The sequence below is a fragment of the Trachypithecus francoisi genome, unplaced genomic scaffold (assembly GCF_009764315.1).
Source record: "Trachypithecus francoisi isolate TF-2019V2 unplaced genomic scaffold, Tfra_2.0 Lachesis_group2, whole genome shotgun sequence".
In the NCBI taxonomy this organism is placed as follows: Eukaryota; Metazoa; Chordata; class Mammalia; order Primates; family Cercopithecidae; genus Trachypithecus; species Trachypithecus francoisi.
This window is the reverse complement of record NW_022681465.1, coordinates 87491840-87509701: the sequence shown is the minus strand read 5'-3', so window position 1 is coordinate 87509701 and position 17862 is coordinate 87491840. Positions and strand designations below refer to the sequence as shown.

At 40.0% G+C, this 17862-nt stretch overlaps 1 protein-coding gene and 1 pseudogene across 1 annotated transcript in view; one reads left to right on the top strand and one right to left on the bottom strand.

Moving 5' to 3' along the window:
• Window positions 1–17862, top strand: part of ANKRD55 (ankyrin repeat domain 55) — a 132514-nt gene that overhangs the window by 26939 nt on the left and 87713 nt on the right. Inside the window, exon 3 of the mRNA XM_033179597.1 lies at window positions 15744–15866. Coding sequence (XP_033035488.1) covers window positions 15744–15866 — 123 coding nt within the window. The remainder of the gene's footprint in view (window positions 1–15743; window positions 15867–17862) is intronic.
• LOC117065141 lies at window positions 5494–6668 on the bottom strand (annotated as a pseudogene).

Below are 17862 nucleotides of genomic sequence, written 5' to 3'. Positions count from 1 at the left end.
CACCATTGCCTTAAATAATTTTTAAATTCCAAAATACAAACATTCACTATGTAGTACAACACACTGCTTAGCAGTAAGATTAGTTTCCCTCTAATAAAATACTTCGTGTAGATTATTAATTTGCTGGGCCCTGCAAAGTTATTAAAACTTAACTAACATAAACTGAAAACTAGAGAGGTAAGGGAATTGAAATAGAGCACAATTCAACTCTAAAACTTTAGAGTTGGTTTCTCTAGAGAGAATTTGTAAAATTCCTTATTCCACCCTTTGTTAAAATTGTTATTTCAACTCTTATATATAAACACGTGTTTAGGGTTTTTTGGGGTTTTTGTTTGTTTGTTTGTTTGTTTGTTTGTTTGTTTTTGAGACGGAGTCTCACTCTGTTGCCCAGGCTGGAATGCAGTGGCGTGATCTCGGCTCACTACAAGCTCCACCTTACCAGTTTACGCCTTTCTCTTGCCTTAGCCTCCCGAGTAGCTGGGACTATAGGCACCCACCACGACCCCCGGCTAAATTTTTTATATTTTTAGTAGAGGTGGGGTTTCACTGTGTTAGCCAGGATGGTCTCAATCTCTTGACCTTGTGATACGCCAGCCTCAGCCTCCCAAAGTGCTGGGATTACAGGCGTGAGCCACCGCACCTGGCCCCTAGACACTGTTTTTAAATCAACAGAGGTAACATTAACATTTAGCATAGGATCTACCACAGGTTGTCTCCCAGATTGCTTCAGTATGTTTCTGTTAGGCCTACTATAAAGTAGAAAAATAAAGCAAATGGGTTTTGGGTTTTTTTGTTTTTGAAAAAAGGGTGAGTGGAAAAATCCAAATAACTTTACTTCCTTTAATACTTGTAGATGTGGCCGGGCGCGGTGGCTCACGCCTATAATCCCAGCACTTTGGGAGGTTGAGGCAGGCGGATCACCTGAGGTTGGGAGTTCAAGACCAGTCTGACCAAAATGGTGAAACCCCATCTCTACGAAAAATACAAAATAAGCTGGGCGTGGTGGTGCATGCCTGTAATCCCAGCTACTCGGGAGGCTGAGGCAGGAGCATTACTTGAACCAGGGAGGCGGAGGTTGCGGTGAGCCAGGATCATGCCATTGCACTCCAGCCTGGGTAACAAGAGTGAAACTCCGTCTCAAAAAAAAAAAAGTAATAATAATTGTAGATGTAGAATTAATTTAAAATTCCAGATTTTTAAGTAGGGCAACAATCTTGAGAGCCAGCAGGCATTATTCTTAGACTTTCATTTTCAATCTCATAGGGAAATCCAGTTCATAGATTTAAAATTATCAATTAAGTAATAAAAATTTTAATCACTATTAACAGTCAAATTAACCCTGTGAAAGCAGCATTTAAGAGTAACTAGAAAATGGGAATTAGTAAAAAAGCAAATAAAGAAGGGCAATAAATACAAAACAGAAACTGTCAAAGAATAATAGTCTAATGAACTGAAAACAAATGGAGAATAAAATGCTAGATATACTTTAATCAATCAAGTGATTCTTTCAAGTACAATAGTGCATCAATCTGGTAATAACTATGGTTTGACAGTCTCAAAGAAGTGAAAAATTAATACTCAAGAAAACAATTGTGAAAATAACCAGTTAGCAAATTAATGCTCAAGTCCAATTCCATATTCAAATAATAATAAAAGTCAATCAGTGGTTTATTTTAAAATATCATTACAGTAAGAAAAACTCCTCTGAAGTGTATGATATTTGAAAACAAACTGGGACAAAAATCTGCTTTATCTATGAACTTTCCACTAGAAAATACAAGCATACCATCATTAGAGAACATAAGACATCAAAAGCCTTATGTGTTATAACCATACTAAAACAATTTATCTAAATAATGAAGATCTTAATCTAAAAGATAGTGAATACATCATCATCATCATCATGAAATCTGGTTTTATGTGCTCTACGGAATACTTGGAGAACTGTTTTTGTTTTTGCTTTATTAGGTCACACAAACCAGAATGAATTGGCAGAAAAATGCTCTATATGTTATAAAATAGCATTTACTACTTCAATTTAAATTCTTTTTACCAACAATTGTAGACCTTTTTGATGACACTTATTTTATGTATGTTTTTAATAAATTATGTACTTATTAGTACTTAATGAACCCTTCCTGCCTCAATATAAAATTACGAAACTTAGAGAATTACAGGTTTTATCATGGTCCCTGATATTAGCCACTTTGGAGAAGCTAAAAATTTGGCCATAATGAATGATCCAATGACCCTTTAAATTATCTTTATATTTAATATTACGTGATCCTGCACTACACTGATTTAAAACATGCTTTTTGAAAAATGTCTTAATAATGGAGCAGTAATCTTCAGTGTGTTTCAAACACTATTTGTACCAAAATCATGTAGGTGTTGGCAGTGGTTCTCAAACTAGGATGATAAAGACACCTGCAGAGTTTGCTTAAACACAACTGCTAGCCCCTGCCCCTGCTCCTAAGGTATCTGATTTAGTAGATCTGAGATGGGACCCTGAGAGAGGTTGCATTTCCAATAAGTTCCCAGGTGATGTTGATGCTTTTTGTTGGGACCACGCTTTTGACAATCACTGCCCTAGGGCATCTGGTAAGAATGCATACTCTTGGGTCCCATGCTTAAATTAGAATTTCCGAGATTGGGGTCTTCAGATAGGCATTTTAACAACGTCCTAGGCAAGTGTGCAAACCACAGTTTAAGAATCACTATGACAATTTGACTGGGTTAATTTGCCTATTACTGGCCAATGTATCAGATGTCATATATCATATAAATAAAAATGGAAATAATGCTCAATGACTAACCCCAAGCCTGATACAGTTCAAATGAACACACAGGGTTTGAATATAAATCCTGCCTCTGTTACTTACTAGCTTTGTGACAGTGATAAAGTAACTTTAATTCTCCGAGCCTCAGTTTCCTTATCTATAACATGGGAATAACACCCAAATTTTGAGGATTAACACTATTATACACAGAGTAAGCACAATAGTTAGCACACAGTAGGCACTTCATAAATACTAGCTATTACTTATTAAGAAATGTATGAAATATTTCCTTCAGTATCTGGTCAAAGCAAATTTTTTATTTGCTTAAATGCAATAGTTACACTCCAAGGTAACAGAATAATAATACAATCTTGTATTCATTGCTCCCTATTCTGGGACAGACAGTGTTCTAAGAACCTTACATTTATTTAATCCTCATAAAAATCCTGTGAGGTGGGTAGTATTATCATCCCTAATTTACAGATGAGAAAATTGAGACACAGAGAGATTAAATAAAATTGCTCAAGGTTACAAAAACAGTAAGTGTTGGAGCAAGAATTTAAACCTGAGTAAGTCTGACTCTAGAACCCAGGATTCATCACAACATTCATTTCCTGTGAGTAACTCTTAAGGTTTTTGGATATTTATAGTAAACCATTTATACTTCTAGTCAAGTAACACATATGAAAATTCATGTCCACACTATTGTGAAGAGTTGCTCAAAAAATAAAATGAATGCCTTGAAATTTTGGCAGATGATACTACCATGATAATAGGTAAAAACTGGTGCATGTTTTCACTATGTGGACAGAGTAATCCATGGTTAGCCAACGAAAAAAATATCCTCTCAAATATACCATTCGAGGAGTCATGATTGTGACATGTTTTGGCCCAATAAATAGAAATTATTTAGCTAGCCAGGTGCTGTGGCTCACACCTGTAATCCCAGCACTTTGGGAGGTGAAGGCAGGTAGATCACCTGAGGTCAGGAGTTCAAGACCAGCCTGGCTAACATGGCAAAACCCCATCTCTACTAAAAAAACAAAAATTGGCCGGGAGTGGTGGCACACACCTGTAATCTCAGCTACTCGGGAGGCTGAGGCAGGAGAATTGCTTGAACCCGGGAGGCAGAGGTTGCAGTGAGCAGAGATCATGCCACTGCACTCCAGCCTCGGGGACGGTGAGACTCTGTCTCCAAAAAAAGAAATTATTTAGCTAAACAGCAGAGTCAGTGGCATGACAGCCATGTAAAATTGGCATAATGATAAACATAAGGGAAATGTAAATCTTTTGTGCCATTAAAAATAATCTCATAGAAAGTCTGTAAAATATTCTGTTATGACACACTCGGTATTGCTAAAGATAATAAAAATACAAATTTTCTTTCAGAAACTCTTTAAACAGAGAGTCACTAAAAATAGAATGAAACATTTGTGAATGTTTTTGATGACAGCCTTGAATAGGTATTCTGCGTTGTTAGAATTATCCACTGGCAAGACAATTATCCCAAAATAGTAAGTCAGCATCAACCTTCAGACTGTTATTTATAAGTTAAGTATCTACTCTTTCAATATGTAACATTTTTGTTTAAGTACTCTGCGTTTTCTATTGTTTTTAATTAATTATTTTCAAAATCTTGCATTCAAAATAATCTTGCCAGTGTAACTAACTAATAGCCACCTTGGATTCTAAAAATGAATTTTATAACTCTGCTTTAAACAAGTTATGAAAAGCACAAACACATTCTCATCTCTCAACAGGATGAGAATGAAAGAAATCGTAACTATGTAGTTAGAAAGAATTTAAAATAATCAATTTAAAATGTCACTTAGTAATTCCTAAGAGTGGCACTGATATAAGAAAAGCATCCTCAAATAGCATTAAATTTATTATTAGTTACCCATAATTAACAATGAGTAAATTTGGGAACAAATATTATAAAACACATGTTTACAGAATGCTCTGAATGCTCTGAGTAAATTAATATTAATAGTGGAGAATTGTATTCAAGGGTGGGTAAACATATTTAGAAAAGAACCAACAGATTTCATAAAGGATTACTAATTAGAATCAAATATACAATATAGTCAAGGTCCATATGATTTTAAAGTACAGTTTTGTTAAGGCACTTCAGGATAAATGCCAGTCTTATTTTAGCTTCTTTTGGAAGAAAAACTGCCAATTATAAATAATCACAGCAAAATTTTCATTAGACAAAAACTGTATGTGTTGGGGGGGTTGGATCATGTATATCATACTGCAAATAGAAACTCAACTCTTGAGCTGTATTAATAACACTGAGCAACAATATTTCTTTCTAAAATTTTCCTTAAGGCAGATCTGTTTATTACCAACATAGCACAGTGTAGTTTTAGCAAATTCAACTGTTTTAGTTTCTTAGTGACAATAATACAGATGGTCAAAAATAGACAACAAAATCTCTTTTCTAGTTCCTCTACCTGGCCACCATTTTAAAAACACAATTTCTTCTTATATATATAGATATATTTTTATATTACTGTGTCAAAACACATTTTAACAGACTTCGCAGGTCATTTAAAGCTTCAGTTTATAGTCATTCATGTGAAAGATTTCTATATGGAATGTTCACTTAGAATTCCTCACTGGGATTCCAGTGTTCTACGTCAGAAATGCAGAAGTCCTTCTTCAGTGCAATGCTAGACATTTTACCTTTGTTCACTCATGATTTCTTTCAAGGGTTTCCTAACTTCACTTTTGTGCCTTCATTTTTGTTTGCTTGACTAATTTCCTTTAGTATATTTTCAGGTAAGGTAGCTTGATAGCTGTATAAATAAATATTTGGACGAAGATGATAAATGAGGTATTCTAACACATACTCAGTTGTAAAATCAACATAGTGAAAAGAAACTGCAAGATCAGAACAGCAACCAGGACCCTCTACAGGAAGATAATATTTGTAATTCCAGTACCAAAAGGTTCTAAGTAGATAACCTTTATTAAATGGTGTTCTGGCACAAAGGGATGAAAAGGTTTTTTTCCAGTGGCATCTCTGGAATCTCCTGCTTCTACATTTATAATTTCCATGAATCTCCCCAGTGCTAAGTCTTCAATGGAAGAATTATGTGTACACTTGTCTGTTTTAAATGCATCAACAAATCTCTTCAAGCCTTCTTTGCTTAGTAAATATCCTGCTTCTCCACTCATATAGCCCTGTTTTACAAAGGGTTTAAATCTTCTTCCACAGTAAATGGGTTCTTTAGAATCATATTTTGAAAGAAGCCATCTCAAATTGTCTAATATGAAATATGTGTCATCATCTGCTTTCAAAAACCAATCAACATCTTCTAAATGATGTTCATGAACATACTGAAAAGGTTTAACTCTTTTCCAGTAAAGCTCATCTCTGCCTTCTTTGGTTTTCAATCCCACAGCAGGGAAGTCCTTATTTTCTTCCGAACTCATAAAAACACTTTGTGACAATGTTGGACCCAGGTAACTTTGACATGTTTGGCCTTTTTCTCTAGGTTTTGAGGGCCTGTCATAACCCAGCAAATAATTTTAACTTGCTGATAGAGGTTTTCAGTGATGTCTATGTTCTCATCTTTACGTTGGCTAGAATCTGCATTGAAGTTCGTTTATCCTTCTAGATGATTCTGTCCATTATCATCTGAATGCCTCGCATAAGGATCATTATGAAGAACATTAGACTGGGTGTCACCCTCTTCTCCCAACAAAATACTAAATAGCTGAGAACATAAAAGAAATCCTATTGCCGATCCATAGAGGAAGGTTAAAAAATTCAGCCAGGATTTAGAGGCCATCTCCGAAAGTGTATTTCTGACATCAGCCCCGGCTCCCTCTTGCCCCTCCTGGGGGGCAGAGAGGGTGAGGACACAGGACTGGCGACCTTTGCTTCTCTGGGCACCCTCAGAAGTGACTCCTGGCCCCTTGCCGAGGCTGCCAGCTGCCACCCAGATCATTCTCCGGCGGCGGCAGCAGAGTTTTAAATAAAATACAATCTGCATGTCTTCACATGCTTCTTTCTTCCTATTTGTTCACGTTTCTTCCATTTTCTGTCCTCAGAATCTCTCACCCTGTGTGTATTCTAAAATCTCTCTTTATGCACCCATACAGAAGTCTATCTGTTTAAAGCAGTTAGAGAGGCAAGACCATTCAAAACATGCTCCTCATGTAAGCCATATGGAAAGAAAGATAGATGATGAATAGATGAGAAAGAGAGAGAGAAAGAGAGGAGTGATAGGAAGGAGACAAGGAAGGACTGAGGTATTGTTTGTTTATGTAGATCTTTTAAATATCTTAATAAGTGGGCTTCTGATTGTCAGTAGAAAAAACTTTCCTGTCCTCATTTTAGATTCCATTAGGACCGTCAGTCATCCTTATCTTTGTACTTGTTATTTCTACATCATGCTTCCTCATTTCTCCAGAAATTTTCTGAACAGTTTCTAAGTTTGTGCCCAATTATTTGCCTTGACCGCAACTTAGATTGGCTCTTTCTAAACAACCCCTAGGGAAGCTCCTTCTTTTCCTCTTTCCTCGTTGTGCTGTGGTTTAATGTACATTGCAGGGCCAGAAGGAATTCTGAAGTACATGCTATTCTGCTTCACACGTCTTCCTTTTCCCCCTACCCTGTGCTTCATTCTGTGTCCAAATTCCTTCTAAACAGGTTTGGTGGCCATCTAGCCAAGAGAGGTCATCTTCAGTGACAGGAAGTTCACTATTTCTTGAGATGACCCAGTCCATTTTTATAAACTCTAATAATAATTAAAATGCCTGTCTCTCACTCTCACCCACTGCTATTTCTAACTACGGGAGTCTCATAGAGCAATTTAACCATAAAATTGTTTGCATAAAAGCCCTTTGAAAAACAATTCTATTTACAATAGTATGAGAAAGAATCAAATACTTAGGAATAACCAAGGAGATAAAAGACTGGTACACTGAAAACTACAAAGCATTGCTGAAAGAAATTAAAGAAAACACTAGTAAATGGAAAGACATTTTATGTTTCATGAATTAGCAAACTTAATATTATTAAGATGCCAATACTACACAAAGCAATCTACAGATTCAATATAATCTCTGTCAAAATCCCAATGATGTTTTCTACAGAAATAGAAAAATCATCTTAGTATGCATATTGAATTTCAAGAGACCCCAAAATAGCTAAAACAATCTTCAAAAAGAACAGTTGGAGGTTTCACACTTCCTGATTTCAAAACTTACTACAAAGCTACAGTAGTGAAAACAGTGTGGTACTGGCATACAGACAGACATATAGATCAGTAGAATAGAACTGAAAGTCCAGAAATAATCCCATACATTTATGGTCAACTGATTTTCGACAAGAGTGCCAAGACCATTCAATAGGGAAAGAATAGTTGCTATGACTTGAATGTTCCCACTGAAAGTTGTGTTGAAATTTAACTGTCATTGTAACAGTATTAAGAGGTGGTGCTTTTAGAGGTGATTGGGGCATGAAGGCTCTTTTCTCATGAATTTATTAATACTGTTATATTAGGAGTGCGTTAGATATCTCTGGCATGGGTGTCTGATAAAAACAATGAGTTTGGCCTGATTTCCTCTTCTGTCTCACATGCTCACTTCTGCCTTTCACCCTTCTGCCATGAGATCATCCTCACCACATGTTGGCACCATGCCCTTGGACTTCCTAGCCTCAAGAACCATGAACCAAATAAGTTTATTTATAAATTACCCAGTCTATAGTATTGTGTTATAGCAGCAGGAAACAGACTAAGACAATAGTATTTTCAATGAATGATGTTGGAAAAACAGGATAGCCACATGGAAAAAAATGTATTTGAACCCTTACTTTACACCATATATAAAAGTTAACTCAAAATGGATCAAAGACCCAAACATAAGACCTAAAACTGTAAAACTCATAGAAAAAAGCATATGGAAAAGCTTCATGACACTGGATTTGGCAATGATTTCTTGACTATGACATCACATGCACAGGCAACAAAAGAAAAAATAGACAAATTAGACTACGTCAAAATTAAAAGCTTTGTCATCAAATGACACTATCAACAGAATGAAAAGGCAACCCACAGAATGAGAGAAAATATTTGCAAATCATATACCTGATAAAGGTTTAATATTCAGAATATATAAAGAACTCCTACAACCCAGCAACAAAAAGCCAAACAACTTAATTCAAAAATGGGCAAAGGATTTGAATAGACATTTCTTGAAAGATATGCCTATAGCCAATAAGCACATGTAAAAATGCTCACTGTCACTAATATTAGAGAAATGCAAATCAAAGCCACAATGAAATACCACTTCACCCTCATTAGGATGGCTATTATTTTTTTAAAAACCAAACAATAAATAATAAGTGTTAGCAAGGATATGGGGAAATTGAAACTCTTGTGCACTTTGGTGGAAATACAAAATGGTGCAGCCGTTTGGAAGACAGTATGGTGGTTCTTTCTTTTTTTTTTTTTTGAGACGGAGTCTCGCTCTGTCGCCCAGGCTGGAGTACAGTGGCCGGATCTCAGCTCACTGCAAGCTCCGCCTCCCGGGTTTACGCCATTCTCCTGCCTCAGCCTCCCGAGTAGCTGGGACTACAGGCACCCGCCACCTAGCCCGGCTAGTTTTTTGTATTTTTTAGTAGAGACGGGGTTTCACCGTGTTAGCCAGGATGGTCTCGATCTCCTGACCTCGTGATCCGCCCGTCTCGGCCTCCCAAAGTGCTGGGATTACAGGCTTGAGCCACCGCGCCCGGCCGGTTCTTTCAAAAATTAAAAATGGAATTATCACACGATCCAACAATTCCACTTCTGAGTATATACCCAAAAGAATTGAAAGCAGGAATGCAAAAAGATTTGTAGACCCATGTTCACAGCAGCATTATTCACAATAGCCAAAAGATGGGAATGACCCGAGTGTCCATTGACAGGTAATGAATAAACAAAATGTGTTGCATACATACAATTAAATATTATTAAATCTTAACAAGGAAGACAGTTCTGACACATTCTACAAAATGGATGAACCCTGAGGACATTATGCTAAGTGAAATAAGCCAGTCACGAAAGGACAACGGTTATTGATTCCACATACATGAGGTGCCTTTAGTAGTCAAATTAATAGACAGAAAGTAGAATTGTGGTTTCCAGGGACTCGGGACAGGAAAGAATGGGAAGTTACAGTCTAATGAGTACAGAGATTTGAAAGATGAAAAGATGAGTTTTAGTGATGGTCACACAACAATGTGAATGGACATAATGCCATTGAACTGTAAGTACACTTAAATGGTTAACATTTCAACTTTTATGTATCTTTTACCACAATTTTTTTTTCTTTTTTTTTTTTTTGAGATGGAGTCTTGCTCTGTCACCCAGGCTGGAGTGCAGTGGCGTGATCTTGGCTCACTGCAAGCTCCGCCTCCTGGGTTCACGCCATTCTCCTGCCTTACCCTCCTGCACAATTTTTTTAATTAAAAAAAAACTCTAACTATCTGAAGGCTACTATCATGACCCCATGGAATAATCTTCAGAGTAGGCACATTTGCTTCCTTCAACCACTCTTCACGTGACTTGATTAAAGTCCATTCATACCTCTAGTCACTCACCTCTGAGTGTTCTCCAGCCACTATACCCCTGTTTAATTGAGACCATAGACCTCAATATGACACTGACCAGTTAAGAATGGAAAAGGCCTATCACTGCCCTCAATATGGCTACTAGATTTGGTAATTCAGCCAGACTTCCTCCTAATTTATTACGATGCTGTTTATTTCTATAGAGCTAATTTTCCAGCTAAAACTCCAAGTTCTTTTTTAAAACGTTTTATCAGTCAGAACTTTTTCAGTGATTAAAAAGAAAATCCAAATGTACACAAAATCTATGTAAATTGACTTAAGCTGAAGGCATCACATTACTTGACTTCAAATTATACTACAAGACTATAGTAACCAAAATAGCACGATACTGGCATAAAAACAGCCACGTAGACCGATGGAACAGAATTGAGGTTCCAGAAACAAGTTCACACATTTACAGTCAACTCATTTTTAACAAAGCCACCAAGACATACATTGGGGAAAGAACAGTCTCTTCAATACATGGTGCTGGGAAGACTGGATATCTATATGCAGAAGAATAAAACTAGACCCCTATCTCTCACCATATACAAAAGTCAAATCAAAATGGATTAAAGATTTAAATGTAAGACATGAAACTACCAGAAGAAAACACTAGGGAAACGCTTCGGGACATTGATCTAGGCTAATATTTTTTTTTTTTTTTTTAATTGGTGGGGGGTGGTGTAGGGGGCAGAGAAAAGCTCTCCACCTTTCTCTGGTAAGAGAAATATGTCACCAGGTGGCTTCCAGGTTCATGGATGGTAGAACAAAGTGACAGTATTGTTCTCGACAACCCCAGTCAACATATCAAACATATCATTGCTTGTCATGGGCTCTAATTGGGTCACATCCCTGAGTCAGTCTCCAAGGCCAGGATAATGCTAGTGCTGAGTGGCTTAGTTCTAAGCCACATGTTCTGCCCCTGACCAGGGATATAGTCAATTCCACTGAATCAGCCTGTGGGCTAGAAGAGGAGAGGAAGTAGTCCCTAGAGAATAATCAGGTTAAGCTTATCAACAGGGAGAGGGGAAGTTGAGTGCAAAAACTACATACTTAACCACCCTTCAATTAGTTCAACTGGATATTTTGTGGACTAAGATACTGTTACCAGGGGTCCTTGTTCTTAGAGCTCCGAAGATCCTGGCGGGCCACTTCCAAAATGGTGAGCCACTTCCAAGATGGTAGCAAGCCTCGTGTTCTCTGGGGTTCTTGGCCTCACGGATTCCAAGGAATGGAATCTTGGGCCATGTGGTGAGTGGTACAGCTCTGTTAGAAGCTGTGGGTCACGGAAGAGAACCTAGAACCCAGTGACTAGTGTTCAACTCGATTAGGAGGAACCTGAGCACTTAGCCGTGAGGGATCAATGGCAAGCCTTTAGCCCGATTGGGAGCGGCAATGGGCGCCTTGCTGGATCAGGAGCACAGTGGACACTCTGCCAGATCCAGAGGGATATAAGTCAGCGGCGGGTCTGTGACAGCGGCCAACAGCAGTGGTGGACATGAGCGAAAGCTCAGCTGGAGCAGTAACAAACACGGACCAGAAGAGAGTGCAGTTGCAAGATTTAATAGAGTGAAGACAGAGCTCCCATACAAAGGGAGGGGACCCAAAGAGGGTAGCCGTTGCTGGCTCCAATGCCTGGGTTTATATCGCGATCATTGTCCCTCCCGCTGTGCTCTCAGGCGGTAGACGATTGGCTATTTCTTTACCTTCTTTTTTTTCCTAATTAGCATTTTAGTGAGCTCTCTTTACTACCTGATTGGTCAGGTGTGAGCTAAGTTGCAAGCCCTGTGTTTAAAGGTGGATGCAGTCACCTTCTCAGCTAGCCTTAGGGATTCTTAGTCGGCCTAGGAAATCAGCTGGTCCTGTCTTTCAATATGTTACTCTACGTTTAGCCCTATTAAACACCATCTAATTAGATTTCTGGCAAGATATTTTGGGGATCATAATTCTATCAGGCAATGCATTCATTGTTTCTCTCAGCTGTATGTGGTCGACAGTGTGATGAATGTGCCTTGCATATTTTAATGCACTCAGGGATGAATGGATTGTAAATACATTTATGTCTGTTATATAGGCACACTATATAACATATGAACAGGCTATTAAACACAGAGCTCCTCAGCCTACCACCAGGATCTTCTTCCTGAAGTGATACCACCAGCATCCTTGGCTGTGGTCACACAACCAGATACCAGCTCCATTTTTGTCCTATTTCTGGGCCCTATTTCTTGTGCCCAAATATATTGTGAGAAATCTTAAAATGTCTAGAGTCCCGGGAAGTTTCCTAATGGAGACTAACGTTCTGTACAATTTATGAAGTCTTTGTCTAATCATCATCAACAAGAGACTATTTTCTCTACATGTCCCAGATTTCTAATGCTTTCTAAATACACCAAAAAAAATTTTTTTATGTAGCAATAGTCATAGCAAATATATACACTATTATATGCCAGGCCTTGTTCTAAAAGCATACAGAATTAAATATTAACTTATTTCTTTCCTCACAACAAACTTATAAGAGAGGTAGGTAGTTGTCATAATTATCATCATTATTACCTTCATTTTAAAGACAAAGAAACTGGCCAGGAACAGTGGCTCACGCCTATAAATCCCAGCACTTTGGGAGGCCAAGGTGGGAGGATCGTTAGGAGACCAGCCTGGGCAAAATGGCAAAACCCCATCTCTACAAAAAATACAAAAATTAGCTGGGCATGGTGGTGCGTGTCTGTAGTCCCAGCTACTCAGGAGGCTGAGATGGGAGGATCACTTGGGCCTGGGAGATCAAGGCTGCAGTGAGCCAACATCACGCCACTGCACTCCAGCCTGGGTTAACCAACGAGACCCTGTCTCAAATAAACAGACAAACAAACAAACAAAATGAAGATGGTCAGTGCAAACTGGGACTGATACTGAAGTTGTCTGGCTCCATAGTCCTTGCGCTCATCACAGGAGTGGCATTTGACCTGGACACTCCTTCTCTCTCACTTCTGGCCCCCAGGCAAACGTGCAAGTGAGTCTGCCTAAAACAAACACACGAAAACAACAAAATAAGTTAGGGAACAACCACTCACTTTACAAAACAGTTTGTTGTCATAAATGAAATATTTCCAATAACAAGCTCCTTTGGGGACAGACAGGTCAACCGGCTAAAAGTCACTTATGACTTCCCAAAAATACTGGGACAGAGAAACTGAGGCAAAGGGTTAGGTCCACTGCCAACTAAAGATCAATTAGAACTGAAAACTAAAAAGTATCTTTGACATAATGTCCACATTAGCAGAAAAACACAACTTAAAAAAACCTTTTTCTCTTTTTTTTTTTTCTGGAGATGGAGTTTCACTCTTGTTGCCCAGGCTGGAGTACAAAGGCGCCATCTCAGCTCACTGCAACCTCTGCCTCCTGGGTCCAAGCAATTCTCCTGCCTCAGCCTCCCAAATAGCTGGGATTACAGGCATGCGCCACCATGCCCAGCTAATTTTTTGTATTTTTAGTAGAGATGGGGTTTCTCCATGTTGGTAAGGCTGGTCTCAAACTCCCAGCCTCAGGTGATCCACCTACCTCAGCCTCCCAAAGTGCTGGGATTACAGGCGTGAGCCACTGCGCTTGGCCAAAAAACGTTTTCTTACACACATATTTTTTCCCTGAACAATGGCTATGCTTGCGGGGCAGGGGAGGAGTGCATGGGAGGAACTGTGTATGAGTCGATCAGCACAGCCTCGCCCTGGAGGCCTCCTCTTGAGCAGAACTCACTTCCCAGTCCTCCCTGTGCTCCACTTAACCACAGTTCTTTTTTTGTTTGTTTTTGAGACAGAGTCTCGCTGTGTCACCCAGGCTGGAGTGCAGTGGTGCGATCTTGGTTCACTGCACCCTCTGCCTCCGGGGTTCAAGCGATTCTCCTGCCTCAGCCTCCCAAGTAGCTGGGATTACAGGCGCATGCCACCACACCTGGCTTATTTTTCTGTATTTTCAGTAGAGACAGGGTTTCACTACGTTGACCAGGCTGGTCTTGAACTCCTGACCTCAAGTGATCCACTCGCCTCGACCTCCCACAGTGCCTGGATTACAGGCATAAGCCACTGCGCCTGGCCCCACTTGATTATAGTTCTCTTGTCACCTTTTTGTTTGTTTGTTTTTTAAGACAAGGTCTCACTCTGTTATCCAGGCTGGAGTATAGTGGCACAATCATAGCTCACTGCTTGAACTCTGGGGCTCAAGTGATCCTCCTGCCTCACCTTCCTGAGTACCTGGGACTACAGGTACCCACCACCATGCCCAGCTAATTTTAAAAATTTTTGTAGAGAGAGGGTCTCACTGTGTTGCCCAGGCTGATCTCGAAGTCCTGGGCTCAAGCCATCCTCCCACCTCAGCCTCCCAAAGTGTTGAGATTACAGACATAAGCCATCGGTTGACCATGTATTAGTTGGTTCAGTTGTGCCCAAGGCACAATGCACATGGCTACAAAATTCAAAGGAGTTGCCTACAGTTCTGTCTCTTCCGGGAATTCCATTTCATGAATTCCCAGGTGGTTGAAATGAAGAGACTTTCATGAAGGGTCAACTTGCAGAGATGAAGCAGGGCTGAAAGGATGAACTGGGGATGCTGAAGCTCCACAGACTAACATCAGTGGGAAGCCAAAGAAGGATGGGAGGGGACCGTTTTATCAGGGAACCCAGTGAAACTGACTCTGCAGAGAAAGAGACTGGCTCTGCCAAGAAAGAGCCTCCTGGTGGGAGAGAAGTGGCTCCTGCCGAACACTGCACTAGGGGAAGGCAGGAAGAAATGTCCCTTCTCTCTCTTCTCCCCACCAGGCTCCTGCCCGTGCCTTTCATGGGCAAGCAAGAGGGTGAGTGAGCCTGGGTGGAGCACTCGGCAAGGGTCAGTCCTCAGGGTACAGAATAGAGCGGGAAAGGCCAGCTCACCCTCTACATCTGGAGATCAGAGAACAGAGAGCACAATGTCTCTTTCAAAGGTGGTAAACTGAGTCATTGAGAGTACAAGGAATATGTTCCAGATCAAAAAGGGCAACACAGAACCGAGATAAGGGCCCCTTTCCTCTCTGGGCTCACTGACTTCGAGAAGCCTGAATGCCTGGAAAGAATCAGAAAATCTCAAATGACATCCAATCCCTCAGGTTCCTTTCCAGTACACAGCAGTGTTACAAATGGCATGAGTGATCCTCCTTTCTTCAGAAGTGGTGAGGGAGTGTGTGGCCAGGATGACTCAGTCTTCTGCCTGGATTCACTTGAGAAGTTTTAATGAATCACTTGTGTGGGTGAGGACTTGGGTATTGTTATTCTTTCAGTGAACTGGCTCTACACACTAACATTGTGTCTGTTTGATGCATGAAGGTGACTCATCTGAAGAAGTTGACCTGACCATGGTGTATCAGGCAGCCTCTAATGGAGATGTCAATGCTCTGACTGCAGTGATTCGGGAAGACCCTTCTATCCTAGAATGCTGTGACAGTGAAGGTGAGATATGTATGCATTTTGAATCCAGAATGTTCTGCTCTATTTTTTTAGAGATGGCCTTCAGACATGAGCAATGTTAATAAATGTATATCTGACCAGCCATTTTGATACTGTGGCTATGTGCAGATACCTTGGTATTTCTTTAAATAAGGGGATTAGACACCAAGTTTCAGATTCTTTTACATCGCCTCTTATAAGGAAGTCATCATTTTGAGTTTGTTTCAGTATCTCTGTATGAATGACCAAACTAGATAGGTCAAGTAGTTAGGAAAGGGTACGAAAAGAGTAGGCTATTTTTGGTAACAATGGATCTTAAGAAAATGTGACTGTAAAAGGCAAAGAGCAAGAATTTCTGCTTCTGAGAAGATGGAGTAGATGCATTTCTTTCGTATTATTTCTGCTAAATACAACTAAAAACCCTGGACATTATATATAAACATAACAAGACTCTGGAAGATGGAGATAAAATGACAGATGGGCTGAGATCTCCTGACTCAAGGAATGACATTGTGTAAGTGCCCAGGGTTTTCTTTTTGCCTCGTTAATCCCAGAGCTGATGCTGAAGAAGCTGGCAACCCAGAAATGTCAACAGGCACAGACCAAACAGCAGCAAAAACAGCCTTCTCTCTCTGGCAAAAGGACCAGGAAAGGAACAGCCTAGAAAGACAGAACACTTTTTAGACAATAAGTCCCTACTCCAGCCAAATACCACAAAAAGCCATGGGGCTCCAGCCCCACTCATTCCAGCAAAGACTAAGTAGGAAACCTGGATTTCTAATGCCACCTTGCAATAATGAGGTGGCACCCCTTTACTTCCCCTTTACAGCAGTGCCCATGGAAGCCAGCTAAAATAAAACGTTTAATATCAGGAATCTCATAATATAATACTCCAAATGTCCAAGTTTTAATTACTTGTCATTCCGAGAAACAGGGAGATCTCAAACTGAATGAAAAAAAAACAACAGATGCCAATGAAAGAGATGTTAGTATTATCTCACAAAGATTTTCAAATAACCGTGACAAAAATGTTTCAATGAGCAATTGAAAACATGCTTAAAACTAAAGAGAAAAGGCCGGGCGCGATGGCTCAAGCCTGTAATCCCAGCACTTTGGGAGGCCGAGACGGGCGGATCACGAGGTCAGGAAATCGAGACCATCCTGGCTAACAGGGTGAAACCCCGTCTCTACTAAAAAATACAGAAAACGGCCGGGCGCGGTGGCTCAAGCCTGTAATCCCAGCACTTTGGGAGGCCGAGACGGGCGGATCACGAGGTCAGGAGATCGAGACCATCCTGGCTAACACAGTGAAACCCCGTCTCTACTAAAAAATACAAAAAACTAGCCGGGCATGGTGGCGGGCGCCTGTAGTCCCAGCTACTCGGGAGGCTGAGGCAGGAGAATGGCCTAAACCCGGGAGGCGGAGCTTGCAGTGAGCTGAGGTCCAGCCACTGCACTCCAGCCTGGGCGACACAGCGAGACTCCGTCTCAAAAAAAAAAAAAAAAAAATACAGAAAACTAGCCGGGCGAGGTGGCGGGCGCCTGTAGTCCCAGCTACTCCGGAGGCTGAGGCAGGAGAATGGCGTAAACCCGGGAGGCGGAGCTTGCAGTGAGCTGAGATCCGGCCACTGCACTCCAGCCTGGGCGTCCGTCTCAAAAAAAAAAAAAAACTAAAGAGAAAAATAGGAAGTCTCAGCAAAGAAATAAAAGACATAAGGAAAAACCAAATGGGAATTTTTAAAAATCAAAAATACAATCATCACAATGTTAAAACTCAGTGAATAAGCTCAGCAGCAGAATGAGGATGCAAAGGAAAGAATTAACGAACTTGAAAACAGAACAGTAAGAAATAGACAATAAGAAATAGATAATCTGAAGAGCCCTATAATTAGGAAATTGACTTCATAATTTTAAAATCCCCCCCAAAAAAGATATCTTCAAGACTAGATTATTTCACCAGAGATTTGTGATCCTCCCACCTCCGCCTCCCAAAGTGCTA